The 14,781-nt window shown below is 40.5% G+C and overlaps 1 protein-coding gene across 5 annotated transcripts; it reads right to left on the bottom strand.

Moving 5' to 3' along the window:
• Positions 1–126: 126 nt before the first annotated feature.
• Positions 127–14,404, bottom strand: LOC108146080 (death-associated inhibitor of apoptosis 1). Of its 5 annotated transcripts, none has more exons than XM_017271897.2 (2): positions 14,183–14,404; positions 127–1,588 (listed from the first exon to the last, which is right to left on the bottom strand). In XM_017271897.2, exon 2 carries the CDS (start codon positions 1,515–1,517, stop codon positions 150–152), a length of 1,368 nt encoding a protein of 455 aa, XP_017127386.1. In that variant the 5' UTR covers positions 1,518–1,588; positions 14,183–14,404; the 3' UTR covers positions 127–149. The 5 variants fall into 5 exon arrangements, with proteins under 5 accessions (XP_017127386.1, XP_017127385.1, XP_017127388.1 ...); XM_017271896.2 differs by lacking the exon at positions 14,183–14,404 and adding an exon at positions 8,945–9,312; XM_017271899.2 differs by lacking the exon at positions 14,183–14,404 and adding an exon at positions 2,299–2,319.
• Between the last annotated feature and the right edge of the window lie 377 nt (positions 14,405–14,781).

Raw genomic sequence — 14,781 nt, 5'->3', positions numbered from 1 at the left:
AGGCAACGGCCAGCTGCCGGGCTGCCCAACAGCTGGCCGTTGCGATCGCCGGTTGAACCAAGATTTTCTCTTATACTTTTGATTAACACTTGAGATGCCTTTCGTCATGTTAACGCTAAATTTGAATTTGAATTTGAGGGCTAGGTATCTTAAGAAAAATATACACGCATCACATCGGTGAAGGGTTTCCGGCACAGCGGACACTTGGTCACGGAGGAGGCGCACTTGGCGCAGGCCACCACATGGCCGCAGGGCAGGAATGCCGTGTTGTACTCGGCGCCGTAGCAGATCTTGCACAGCTTCTCCTCGGGTATGGAGGAGGATGAGCCGCTGTTGCTGGCACACAGTGACCCTGCTGCTGTCGATGTCGCCTCCTGAATCTTGTCGAAGATGCGGGTGGCTGCCGTGGCCGTGCCGGCCACCGAGGAGGGCACCACATCCCCCGAACTGGCCGCCTCCGAAGCCTCGTCCGATGCTGGTGAGCTGCTGGTCACCGATTGGCTGCTGGCCGACTCGGACCTTATTGTTGAACTCTCCTCCTTCTCGTCGGCTGGCTCCGGTTTGGCGGCCACCGTGTCGATGTAGAGCTGGCCCTTCATCAGCTTGACGAAACGGCACTGGCTGAGCCACAGGGCGTGCTGCTCCCAGGGCTCGTCGTTGTCGTCCCAGTCCTTGAGACCACCGCCGCAACTGAAGCAGCGGACGCGATCTCCAACGCCCGTGTAGAAGAAACCCGCCTCGGCTAGTTGGTGGGGCTTCTGTTTTAGGTTCCGCGGCCACGCCTCGAAGGTGCGCAGGCGTGACGACTCCACGGCGTACTCGGGATACTCGGGAAAATAATTGCCACTGGCGGCTGGGGCGCGGCACGACTCCGGCTGGACATCGCCATTGGCCTGGGTGGCCGTCGACGCCTGGGTGGCGATCGAGCTCATCGGCGGCGGGGTTGCGATTCCGGCGACAGTGGCTGCCGCATTCGCCGTATTCACGCCTATCGACTGGATCAGGTGTGACGTGGGGATGCGTCCCTCGGCGTAGGCATGCTCCCGCAGCTCCACCGCCGTCGTTGAGTCGTTGGCACCGCAGATATCGTAGCTGATCGGCGGCAGGACGCGATCCAGTGCCTCGCCGTTTAACGGCACATTGTTGGTGGTGCGTCGGCGCAGCAGCGGGCAGTTGGGCGACCATCTCTGATGCTCCGGCACCGGCTGATCCTCCCGCTCCCAGCACCCGATCTCCACGCCGCAGAAATAACATTTAACCTTGTCGTTGACGTTTGTGTAGAACATGCCCGTCTGGGCCAATTGGCGTTTGTCCAGCCACTCCAGCGGCCAGTTAATGAAGGTCTTTAAGCGCGCCTCCTCGCTGTTTAGCGAGGATAGGTTCATGATATTGTAGATGTTGTTCTTAAACAGCTGCGTCGCGTTCGTATTGTTGTCCACTTGATCGGCTACCGCCGCTGTTAGGTCGAGGACTGCGGGTCTGTAAGTGTACCGGGGATTGGTTACCACATTTGCCATTTTGCCTTCTGGTTGTTCTTATCTCCACTGAATTGTAGATCCTTAAATGCTTCTTCACCGACTGCTCGAAACTAAAAGATTAAAAAACAAGGTATGCCATTAATATAAATGTTAATCGTGTACGTCGAGGAGATATGGTTTATCAACCTGATAAAGATACGTTTGTACTACCTACACCTAGAGAATTCGAAACACCCTGAACAGTTCCTTCTGGAGAGTACTACGCGATTGCAGCTCTACCCATCGTATAGAATGCGCTTCAACAACTGGCCGGCCAATAAATACTGAAATGTTCAAAGACCCGTGCCCTGACTTGCCCGACTGGTTGTTTTGAAAGCAATCATTGATAAGGTCGACGGAATAGATAGACGTCAATGGGAACGGAAAAATATTTTATAAGCAATTAGGGATGGAAGCGTGGCCAGTTCATATAAATGTTAGTGCCCTCCTGCATGACTGAATTTTTTACTTAAAAAAGGTTTGTCATAGAAATGTACTTATTATTTTAGTGATTCTAGGAAAAGTAAGCAAAAACATGAGTAATTTTTTTGACATATCATTTCAAGATTTAAATTGGGTTTTTTTACTCCGTAAAAAAAAATTGTACGGAGAAAAATTCCTAAGAACAAATAATGTGGCCCATTATTTAATGCATGACTAACTTTAATATTGCTAAAAAATGTCCTTATCTTGGCCAGGGTTTTAAGACTGAGCACAAAGATTTTCCTATCTTATGGCTTGTTATAAAAATCGCTTTATCATTTTATCGCTTTATAAATACCTTTTATTTGTGAAATAAAATATTTTTTAGAGAAAGCTTCAGACACTTTTTCGTCGCACTTCTACGTTTTTCAAACTGTGTATGTACAATGCAGGGAAAAACTGAAACGCAGTTCAAGAAACTGGAGATGCAGCATCAACGAACTTTAAGAGCCCTTAGCTGATGGGAAAACACAGCGGTTGTCCCGCTCGCACTCGAGCCGAGGGTGGTTTTTCCTTTCGGGGAAAACTCCCGAGCTGCGACTGAAAAAGTATACGTAGTGTATAGAGTACGCAATGTTACTACCGCTCGTTTTTGCAGTGCGCCGAATCGCAGTGAGTATTAGTATTTTGCACCCAGACCAGCAGTGGGTGGTGAGTGGGTGGGTGGTGGTTTGGGAGGAAGTGGGTGAGTGGGTGGCGCCAGCCAGACGTTGCTCGATAACCACCATTCTCGATCTGACTCACCGAGCCAATAATTTCAATAATAATAGCAAAAACTTGTACGACAACTACTGAAACAGTATGCTAATCGGAAGGCAACCCACACGGCGATTTCAATTGCTCGTCATTTGGTGAGTTGGCAATTATAGTAATGACAGGAAAAACATATATGGAACGCTGCTCTTAAGTGTATTTATCAGTAAATATGGGATTTATCAGTTCTATACAATATTCAGTTCTTATACGATAACCTAATAAAAAAATGCATTCACATTTTTTGTTTCAAGAATTTATCTGTAATTGCCTATCGAAATAAAATGATATGCATAATAAATAATTCGCAGTCAAAAATAGTTATTTTAGTTAGTTACTTTTTAAGGGCCAAATGCAAAACTATTTTGGATGATTTTTTTTATAATATTAAAATTTTTAATAAAGGGACTTCTTAAGAAAGACTTTCCGCATAAGGATAAAGACTACAATTTTCGGTAATCACCAAAAACTGGCTTCCTATCAATGGCCGCAATATCGCTGGCAATCGCAACGCTGCCTGGGGACCTAAACAGTATCTGCGGTGGTCTCCTCCAAAGAGATTGTACAGCCGTTTTTCGACATTTTCTCGCCTGGGCCACCAGCAAACAGCAAAAACTCAGCACGACCGCTGAGTTGGGGCTCCGTTCAAAGTCCAAATTTCAACCACAAACCAGCCAAACTCGCCAAACAATTGCAACGGATCGGGCGGTTGGGGATATGGTATGATGGTGGTGCTGGGGGGAGGTGGTTTAGGTTAGCTGGCACTGCCATGCACTGTGGAGCACTGCAAGCTAGCCGACTGTGAGAAAGTTTTAATGGAATGCAGTCAAACCACTCTGGCGACGGCGCACTCGGCGACTGCAGCAGCACCACCACCACCACCACCATGGAGCCCGACTTGCAGCATAAAGCGCAGCATAAATGCATATTGGAAGCCTGGCGGAGTAAGCGAGACGGCCATGTGGTGCCAAGACGAAACCATCAATGGGAAAAACAACTAAACCACAGGGAAAACAGAGTGCAGAGCGCAGAGCTCCAGTCAGAAAAAAAAGTACACACAGAGTGCAGCAAAAACAAAAGCAATTGTAAATTACAAATGCTGACTTCTGGAGCTCGGGATATATAGAGGAGCTAGCTGATGATGATGCTGCTGGATCGGGGGATGCTAAAGATGGGGGTCTGTTTCTGTGCAGAGATTGCGCATTGTTTTTGAAGTGGAGCAGCCAGCAACACACAGACACGCACACCAAAAGCTTGAGATGCTGTCTGCAATTGTAATTGCAATTTGTATACTCTATATGAGGTATTGCAATTGTTCCCAGAATTATTGGCAAGAATTTACATTCTTCTTTTCAGTGTAAATCCAATGTCTGAACCATTGCTTCTTTTTTGAAGTATAGGTTTTTAAGCTTGAAATTTTAATATCATTGCCCTTCGTAAAGATAGATTGTAGATACTTTGAAGTTGGATTAATTATAAGATTATATATGATCCCATCAAGTTTCATATCAATCCATGGTAATATTTCTCCCCCATAAGCATCGAAACTTCTATCTTTTTTCGCCTCCCTCATTATTGTTTGTTTTGCTTCTCTAGCCAGTACAAAGTGCAATAACAGCTGCCTCTGCCGACGTCTGTTATTTGTTATTGTGGAATGCCAAACCCATTAACTATTGTAATGTAAACCGACTATTGGAATTTAGCCGGGGCTATCAGGAAATCGCGTGGAAAGTTCAAAGGCTAGACATTTGCATTCACTGAATATGCAGGGTATTTTCGCACTTACCAGTTTCGTACAAAACACAACAATTTCGATACACTTTTGAAATTAATTTTTATTTTAAAAATAAAATTTAGTTGTGCGGTAGACAAGAAACTACAATAAATCGAGCGATGGAGTACCGTGAGCAGCGCCTTCACCCAACACCAACCGAAGACCGACTGAAAAGACAAGGCCTCCTGGGCGGCGCATGGGAACAACAACAACAACAACAACGCTCGATCCCAGAGACCAGAAGAAAATACCACACTCCACAGCAAAGAAAATCATAATCAAAGGCCAAAGCAAAAGGCTGGGCCCAGGAGGCAAGGCAAGGCAAGGCAACAAACAGAAAACTGAATAAAAAGAAAAACAGAAAGAACAAACGATCACGAAAGACAAGACCAAAACCAACCGAACGAACCTACAATGGAATGCAGTCGGGCAACTTTTCTACAAAACTCCGCCACAGAAAATCAAACTGGAGTTGGAGTTGGGTTGGAGTGGAGTGGTATGGTAGTTGGAGCTGCCTTTCGAGTTTTCTGATTGGAACAAGCCAAGCCAAGCCAGGCCAGGCCAGTGTCATTCCGTTCCCAGTCTGTAAGTAAAGCTGAGCCCAAGTGATTGGAGTTTTGCTGTTGTTATCGTTGTAGTAAGTGAAGGTAACCGCAGAGGTCCAAAGCCGTGGAAAAGGTCTGCCTTCTGTAACTACAGATGAGGGCAAAGAAATAGGACTGCAACAGCAGTAGCTTAAGCACCCAGCTGATTTCCCAATCCTAAAATAAACGGATATAGAAGCTTCAAAACATGTTTTCTAAATATAAGTTTTATCTGCCTATACTTGCAACTTATTAACCGTTTAAGCAATATTGTGAAAAGGGTAGATGATTTTTAATATGGAATATTAAATTGTCTATATCTTCTGCAGCTTATTGGGTATCTTTTCCGAACAAATTTCTTTAGTACTAGAACATTGACCACAGCTGTTTTGATTATACCTTGAGAGCCCCGGAGACATGAGCTCGACTGTGGGAAACTATTATAAACACTTTACCATTCTTTTTGTTGTTGTCTTCGACAAAAAACCGAGATTGGAATGCGGTGATACCAGATACGACAAGAACAACAAAAACAACACCAATCTGGGGTTAAAATAGGGGAGGGGAGCAGAAGGAGAGGGAAGATACCCCTCCTGCTGCTGGTGCTGCTGCTGCATGAGTCGTCATCGTGATCAGAACTCAAGAAGAGGAAGATCTCAAAGTGGAAGAATCTGAAGAAAAAGAAGAAGCATGCAGGAGGATGCAGAAAAATAAATAAATGCAACACACACAAAGAACATTCTTGCATGATCTTTATATGTGCGTACTACATGCGAGTGTGTGCGTGCGTGTTGTGGCCTTCCAAGAAATGCAGCAACAAAACGACCGCCGACGTCGATAATACGAGAAGAAAACAGAGAGATGAAACAACAACAATAAGAACAACACCAACAATTCTGGGATGCTGGCTGGCCAACAAAGGGCAATATTGTAATCATAATAAATGCGCCCCGATCCGAGCTGCTAAGGAATGCATTAAGATCGGCTCGGCTATACTCTTTCTTCTCTCTCTCTTCCCTATTGAACATTGATCGATTGTCCAAAAAAAAAAAACTAACGGCGGCTTAGTTCAAAGCCCTAGAACCGCCGACGCCGCCAGCATTTTTCCTAGGAAAACCAAAGGAAAATTGTTCTCAAACCCAAAGTCAAGTCGTGTGCGAGCGAGAGGGCAAAACATTTATCTTCGCAGCATCTCTATGGGACTTGGAATGTGGGTACGATCTCATGGAAAAGTGAGGAAATCAGGAGAACCGAGGCGGGGGGGCCTCGTTAGTGGAAATAATGGATGAAAGGTCGTTTTTCACGCGGCCCAGGCTCAAAGGTCGAGCTGGCGACGAGATGGATGATGATTCAGCTTGAGAGCATCGAGAATTCCGGGAATTCCGAAATGTAATTTTCCTCATCTTATGCTTAGTCTTGTCCGGGGCTCTCTTCTCCATCTCCATCTCCTCTTTCAAGGGCCGCCTTGGGCCATTCCATTCATGTGCTGATTGCCGTCGCGTCTGCTGGCGATAACAAATGGATCTTAGGAAGACGAGAGAAGACAATAGATCTATTCCATTTTCGGGAAAATTCTTCTACTCCCAGCGTTTACGTGAGAACTGTTTGTTGTTTATTAAGCACCTTATCTATCGTTTTTATTAACGAATTGTCTCGACTCGTCTCGATCCGATTCGTGGGAGTTGGAAATGTGGGCGCAGGGACCACCGTCGATGGTTTGGTGTGTGGGTGCGGCGATAATGGAAAAAGTTATGGCACTGCAGCGAAAAATACAGGCATTAAGTACCATATATCTCGAACCCCTATAAGAAGAACCATTTATATGTTTGATTTTGTTAAAATAATGTTTAATACCAACAAATATGTAAACAACAAACATAGAAATTTTTATAACGGTTTTTTTTTTGCTTTTCGAAATAAAACATATATTTTCTGAATTTAAGGTTATTCCGAGCCCCAAAGAAGCATATTTGTGCTACATTTTTAAATGACAAGTTTTATTGAACAGACAGCCATAGCTTGGTTAAGTCCATTCGTCATTTAGGGTTCCTGTTTCAAGTTTATTTGTGTTACAGTATGTTCCGAGAAGGGAAGTTTGAGTTACGCGAGTTGGACTGTATTGAGCTGAACACGAAAGCTCGGCTCAAATTGAGAAACTAAGAGACTGGCGAGACTTTCTCTTTGTTCGGCGAAAAATGAACGCAAAAGTTCAAAGTAATGAAGCATAAAAAGCGGCACAGTGCGCAAAAAATAAAAACTGCAGTCGGCGCGAAAAAGAAGCATAGTGAAAATTGGCAACAGCTCAAACTGTTTTTTTAAATCGTCTCTGTGGCCATGGTTTCTCGACATATAACCATTATTCTTCGCCAGTTTTTCTCTCCATTTCTGCAGAGTGGAAAACACGCATGAGTGCACCACTTCCGTTGGCAACGGATGTGCCAGACAAAGAAGCTAATGCTCCATAGTCCGGAATCGGTGGTGGTGGTGGGTTGGGCCGGATTATGCGAGTGAGTGTGTGCGTAAAGGAGGAAGTGCCTTACACATAGTGTAATCGTATATCGTATGGAGTAAAGTATGTGTATATACCGAGTAAACTGACTCGTCATCTGTTTATTCCGATGCACGGAAAAAAACTTTACAATCTAAGTCAATTGATTCGATGTTTTTTACTTGATATAATATTTAATAATTATTTTGTTTTGTAAGCCCAAAACGACAGTGCTAAAAACAAAGGTTGTATTAGTTATAGAACCAGATCAAATTTTATCTTGTTGTTTCTCCGTGTTAAACCAAATAAAAATATTTAATTTAATAAGAACAGGATGGAGTTCTTTACTGATTGATGACACATAAGGTGACCTTCGAGTCTGATAAAAATTGGGTAGACAAAAATATTTTGCATGTTGTAGTCATCGCTTAATTTTATCTATAGCCAAAAACAACGTATTGCGTAGTCCGAATTTTCGGATGAATACAAAATTAATGGCATTGTATGGTACAAAAACCGCCCCTTATTCTCCACCATCCACATTATACCCAATTGAGAATGTTGTTTTTAAACAGCATTGAAGATCGCAAGGGAATTGCGGGGTGTGGAATTTCGAATGAAATCATTCAATGCGAAAAGAGGGTTACCATATGGCGGAAAGTTTTAAGTTTCTTTAGCCTAAAGACCGGTGCAAACAATCGTGTGTCATTTTCATTTGTATTAACGAAAACAGAAAAATTCGCCGAACTCTCCGGGTAAACAAATGTTAAAAAATTTTGTAAATAATTTAAGTTAAAACAGCAGTGCAAGTATTTAGCAACTCTACGGTCGCCATCTTTTTATGAAACAATCTCTCGTTGCTGAAGGCGCGAGCGAGACAGGGCTAACGAAACGGGAACACAAAACAAACGCCAGACACCCGACGAAAAGTAAGCAAACGTTTTCGCTCCCCTCTATGAAAAGTAAGCAAACGTTTTCGCTCTCCTCTACAGAAAATATAATTAAAAGTTTTTGCTTTATTTTTAACATTTATGTACTGATGTTATCTTGTCTTTATTTTTGTCGTTCAAATATATAGGTCTTAGAGGAAACAACTTTTTATTTACAACTAAACCACATCAACAACTTTGTCTTGTGGACATTTATATGCTTGTATGCGCGTGTGTGGTTTTTTTCCCCAGATAGTGTGTGTTTGTGTGTGAGTGAACGTACAAGCAAGGCAAACAAAAATATATTTTAGCTTTGCTCTTTGCCTTCTGATGTCACGTTTTCATTAAATTTTTTGGGGTTAAAATCGTTTAGGGTACACAAAATACTACACCATACACTACAGACTTCAGCTCACCTTGACGGCTTTTCTCTTTTTCTTGAAAAACTCAAGTTTCCTCTGGAAATTTCCTCTGCGCTGTGCTTCGACGATATGGAAATCGTACAATAATGCGCTTTCACAGTCACTATTGATTTTCCGTGAACAAAATGAACGGAAAAACACAACGATGTCACAATTAGACAATCACACGTTCTCTGTTATCGTTTTCGTTCTGTTGTCGTTGGCAACAATTACAAAGCCAGCTATCACAATTGAGTCCGTTAAATACTTTATTTTTGTACTTTATTCTAGCTTTAAATGCATAAGTTTATTCGAGACAGCGCGCAAACACTAATCCATTGCTTCTTTTCGTGTTGAGTTTCGATCCGGAACTGACGCGAACGAACGATACGAACGAGACGAAAGAAACGAACCAGACGAACGAAGCCGAAACAACCCGAGTTGCAGTTGCTCATTCGGCCTTTCCTTTTCACAGCTGTAATTTTGGAAAAACCTTCACAAAGTAGAAACCCAAACCCATTTAGCCTGTGAAGGCAGCGCAAATAAATTTATTTTTAATCAGCTAGTGTATACATATACAGCATTTAGTGCAAATTTAACTATTTAAATTGGCAACTGAAAGTGCATAGTATTGTTGTACTACGGCTAGTATTAGTACAACTGTTAAAACCGTAAAACCGTTAGATGTATGGTTGTCCCTTTCCCACTGGCAGAAGCAGAAGCCAGGATCATTGATTTTTATGCTCCTGGAGAGAGTGAAAAGCATGCGCCGAAATATAGAAGTGGCGCGTGTCAATGCACCTTCCAGACGCCTCAGAAAAAGAAGGGAGAGCAGAGCAGACAGCAGCTGCAGTTTTTTTGTGTATGCACCTCACTCTCATTTCGCCCTTACCTTCCCACTCTCCGAAATACGATTTACCTGTCTCTTGTTCGGTTTCCATAAAGCAGCTGCAGATACGAATCTTTGTTTCTAACACATTTGAAAGGCAGGAGCAGATGAGTTCTATTAAATGTATCCACTTTTGACTTCAATATCCTTTCCATACTTAACACAATTTTTAAAGGACTATCCACAAGCTAAACCAGATCCCAATTTTCAAAATAACAAGATATTATAAACTTATAAGATACTTATAAAAAAATTTATTAATTTTGAATTTTATTTATATATTTACCTTGCAGTGTTGTCTGTACGATAGACTTCAGTTTACTGCGCCAGTAAAAAATTTATTGCATATAAGCTTAAAACAAATTTATTCATTTATCAATTTTTCTTTAAATCAAAGATAGGCTTTAAAAAAAAAAAAAAAAAAAGAAAAACATCAACAATCCTTTCCAGAGTTAGATAGAGCTAATCTTATCAGCAGAGCAGCCTGATTATTTTAGTAAATTAGTCGAAAGTACGATTTCTTTGTTTTACTTGCTACCAAGTTTTTTTGTTGAACAAAAACAATATTTTTTTGCTGGTCAGCTGTTGCACGTACACATATTGTCTAAAATTAAAGGTAAGTCGTTTGATGGCATATTGGTTCTAGATCTCTTTACTTCAATGTAAATTTAGTACATCAACCTCTTTTATAATTATAGTTTTAATTATTGAATGTTAATATACTTTATAAATACTATACTCAATGAGTAGACTATTAAAGAAATACGTAATTATTGTTATTTTCCTATTTTATTTACTATCTGAACATTGTTTTGAACAATGCAGTAATTTCCTTTTCAAGATACGATCTTTGCACGTAAGCGTACCCCTATATTCTTAGAACTAATCAAATGCACTGGGTTGTCGATAAGTTAACATTTTTTTAATCTAAGTAAGTCCTACATGCTTTTCTAATTAAGCACCCATGACATGGCTCCATAGTCACATTTATTTGAGTAATATTGGCAAAGGAAATGCCGACACGTTCGAGTGCTGAAATACAAAAGATTGCCAAGTTTGAATCATTTATGGAAAGTACTTCAGCGACAGTGCGCGACATGTGCATATGCATATAGCGTCCGCCCGCAAACGGGTTGAACTTTTCGGATTTTATAAATACACGCTGCTAAATTTACCACGAAGATGTCGCGACGCATTTGAGAAATTTGCCTATAAATGCGGAGTCTAGACGACTTTGACATGTTGCAAGGCGACACTATCGCAGGCGGTCTTTTGGTGGAAATTAAACGAAAATGTGGCGGCGATATATTCTATTTGCGGATGGTGGCAGAGTGGTGTGCCGCTGGCAATTCGGTGTTTTTTTTTTCTGTTTCAAAAGATCACTGCGCTGACCACACAGAGTTTGGATCTCGAGTCGCCGGACAAGTTAAAGCTGAAAAAGCCCTGGCTCAGAGCCGAACGGCCTTGCAAGGCCTTTTAAAGTTGTTGCACTCGCCCCGTTCTTGTTGGTGCCGCTGTTTATTGTGATTTTGATTGCTCACCTATACTTTTAATTTTATCCACAGTACGAATTCTCTACAACGAATTTTCTAAACCCCACTATATTTTTTTATCTGTAAAAACTTTCTTATTCAAATTACATGACTCATATTTTGTTTGCTTAAAAAAATGTAAAGAAAACTATCTTTATTTTACTGGTCACCGAAAAAAAATCTACTGCTATGAATCAAAATTCATATTAATAACATAGGTTATTATTATATAAGGGCTAAAACTTTAGTTCTTTAAAATAATTTTTAACGTGTCTAAAAGTATGCTGTAAAAACTTTTTGTTACGGCCCTTTTTAAATTGTATTAAATCGTTAGGAATTAGTGCTGTATCGAATTATTTCCCCGGGAGAGGTAATTTTTAATATTGATAATAATTTATTTTTATAAAGCAACCAGAGATTCAACTAACAGACATTTGACTGTAGTTTTTGTGCTGGCTTTGGTAACTTTGTCTGTGGTTTTTTAATTGACAGCCAAATGCAGCCATCGGGCCAAAAACCTGTTTTCCTTTTTTGCATTCTCTTCTTTTGCTTGGCAATTGGCAAAAGGTGTCATAACAGCGAGTTGGGCACGATTCGATTAGATTGCCTATTATCTATTACAACATGTGCTGCCTGGCGGTCCCTTTTCTATCCCTACCTATATAATTACCTGCCTCAATCAGGGCTTAAAACTGGATCGACAATTGCGGACGTGTGCCGGCAGCTGCAAGCGAGACAGGCAACAATAAACCGATCAGAGGATCGCCGAAAACGGAGCCACCAACATCTGCTCCTGGGGCAGGCCCTCGTCCTTATTGTGTCTGCTTCCAGTGAAAGGATCGCGCGGCACATGACGTCGTCAGCTGCCGTCGATCCTTTGTCAAGATCTTTTGGGGCATGTTTAGAACAGCCCAATAATGAGCCTGTCCTGTGGATTTGTTCCTGTCAAATGGAGATTCTATCTATAGATCTATTCTATATAGCATTTAACTATTCATTTTAATCCACAGATGTCTTGGCTAAAATGGTAGATGACCGAATAAAGCTTAAGTCATAAATACTTTAAACAATGCATCACAGAATTTAAAACAAGTTTCAACAAATAAAAAAGAACAATTTATTAAAAAAAAGCGAATATATTAGCTAATCACTCCTTATGTTCTTGACAACTTCTGTCTAACTCCAAACCATATGGCTTTCTTAAATATAAAAAAAATTGATATTTAAACTTAAACTGCTAGACATGTAAAAGATAGTTCGCTTTGCTAACACATAAGAAAAGATAAAATACTGATCAAAGTAAGTATAAAGATGGAAAGAAAACTGATCGTTTTTTACTTTCTTATTAGATGTAAAATGTAGTTTATACAGAATGTAAGCAAGCAGTTCTTAATAGAACAGTCATGTAAGAGGTTACATTTGTCTGCCTGTTAATAGTTTTCCTGGAATTCCTCGAATTATAAAGCTTTTGATTTCTTTATTGATGTTGAATTCTCAGGGGAATTCGGAATTCCAGGCTTTTACTTATCAGTAAATACCATATGTGTCCCTTTCAATAAAACTCTTACGTATATATATTTTTAATGGCTTTTTTCATGAAGGGGCATTGCTAGAGTACAAAAAAAAAATTAATAACGTTCATATTCTTTTTTTATATTTCAGGTTATTACTTTTTGATAAGTATTTTTAAGGATTTTGAATCTTTACAAAACCGACTATGGTTATTATGACAATTATATTACATATTATATCAGGCAAACAGAAACAAATTTAAAGTAATTTAAAAATATTTTTTAGTGACCTATAAATTACCATATATTTTCTGGGTAAAGCTAACATTTCAAACATTGGACCCGAGGATTGTCGGAACACTTGCGGTTTAGTTGATATCTTTATGAGTAAGACTCGTAAAGTTTTTTTTAGTAAGCTAGTCATGACACTGTTACCAGGAAAAGATAACAGATTGTTATGACAATTGTTTTAAAGTGCCATCTGTTTTAGTCTAATCTTTTTGACAGCGTTTGGCGCCAGAAGATTCTAATCTACTAATTCTAGAGTACTAAATTTCGTTGCCAACGACTTGCACATGATGACGCAATGGCGATGCAACTAGGTAAGTAAATATTTGTTCTAGTAAAATGAGTGAGGTAAGCAGCTGATTCTATAAGCGAAAACCCATCAATCTTGGGAACCTACGCAGTGCTGTTCTGTAAATGGAAATGACATTGAGCGGTAATTAAAAATAGGAAAATTCTAGCTAGTCGCGTTCTACGAGTGGGTGGGGTTGCCAGATTGGGTGGGGTTGGTTTCATCATGAATGAAATGCGATGCTCAGCATCGGCGAAGATAAAAGGTACAATGGAGGAACCTGGAATGTGAAGTAAGATAATATTCCTATTGTAGACCTTGTGCGTCAGAGCAGGATAGATATGTTTCAGGGGGCGGGTTGGGAGGTAAATGGAAAGAGAGGGACGATTCTAGATTGCACACAGTTTCGAAATGACTGGAAAATGCCAGAGAGATGAGTGTGGTGTGCGTGTGCATTTTCCAAGGGGTGTTTATGTGAGTGAGGACATGAATGAAGAGAAACAAAATAAAAGTGTTGTGGAAAAAAAATCAGAATAAAGGAGAGTAGGAAAGGAGAGAGGGAGTTAGGGGGCGCCTATTTGTATGCAATATATTAGAAAAGGGAAATTAACCCTTGCACACTAGGTATGAGTTTAAATAATTTTAAGAATTCATGAAATCTTTGGTCCTTTTTTATACAAAAATAAAGAAAAAAACTAATCTAGCCTTTCAAAATCAAAATAACACACTTAAAAAATCACTTACCAGAGACATGGTAGCTTTAGATAACTTATCAATTTATCATTGATTTTTTATGAATTGTTATTTGACCTTCAAATTAATTGTTTTCGTTTTGTTTATTTATCACGGTATGATAAGATTATGAAAGCGACTGTGGAAATGTTTATGGCAAAATTTTTTAGAATGCACAGATACAATTATTTTATTCGATGTGCACGCGTCGACCGGTGGGTTTGAGTGCCATGCTGCGACTACTCATAAACTATTTTATAGAGCCGCCTAGCCCACTTTCCTATAGGTATTTGTTTTTGTCGGTTTTGCGTTCTCGTTTTGTTTTGTTTTGCTTGGCTTTCTAGAGAAGGAGAGGGCGCAGGCGAGAGAAAGAGAGAAAATTAGCGGGGCGGAACGATTGAAATAATTTTCGCCACCCAGCGATGCGCAATTTTTTTGGGGGGTGGGTTATCGCTACTCCTGCCCTGTCTTCATCTCTTTCTAAAGATTAAAAGCTTCTGAGCATTTCATAGTTTTTTAATCTAATAATTATTTTGGAAGCTTCTTGGAGTTTGTACATTTTTAATTTCAAATTTGGGGGTATAAAACCGTTAGAGCAGTAAGCTTTTAAA

This window comes from Drosophila elegans, unplaced genomic scaffold (genome assembly GCF_018152505.1).
Source record: "Drosophila elegans isolate 14027-0461.03 unplaced genomic scaffold, ASM1815250v1 contig_208, whole genome shotgun sequence".
NCBI lineage: Eukaryota > Metazoa > Arthropoda > Insecta > Diptera > Drosophilidae > Drosophila > Drosophila elegans.
The sequence above is the reverse complement of the archived record's forward strand: the minus strand, read 5'-3'. Positions and strand labels throughout refer to the sequence as shown.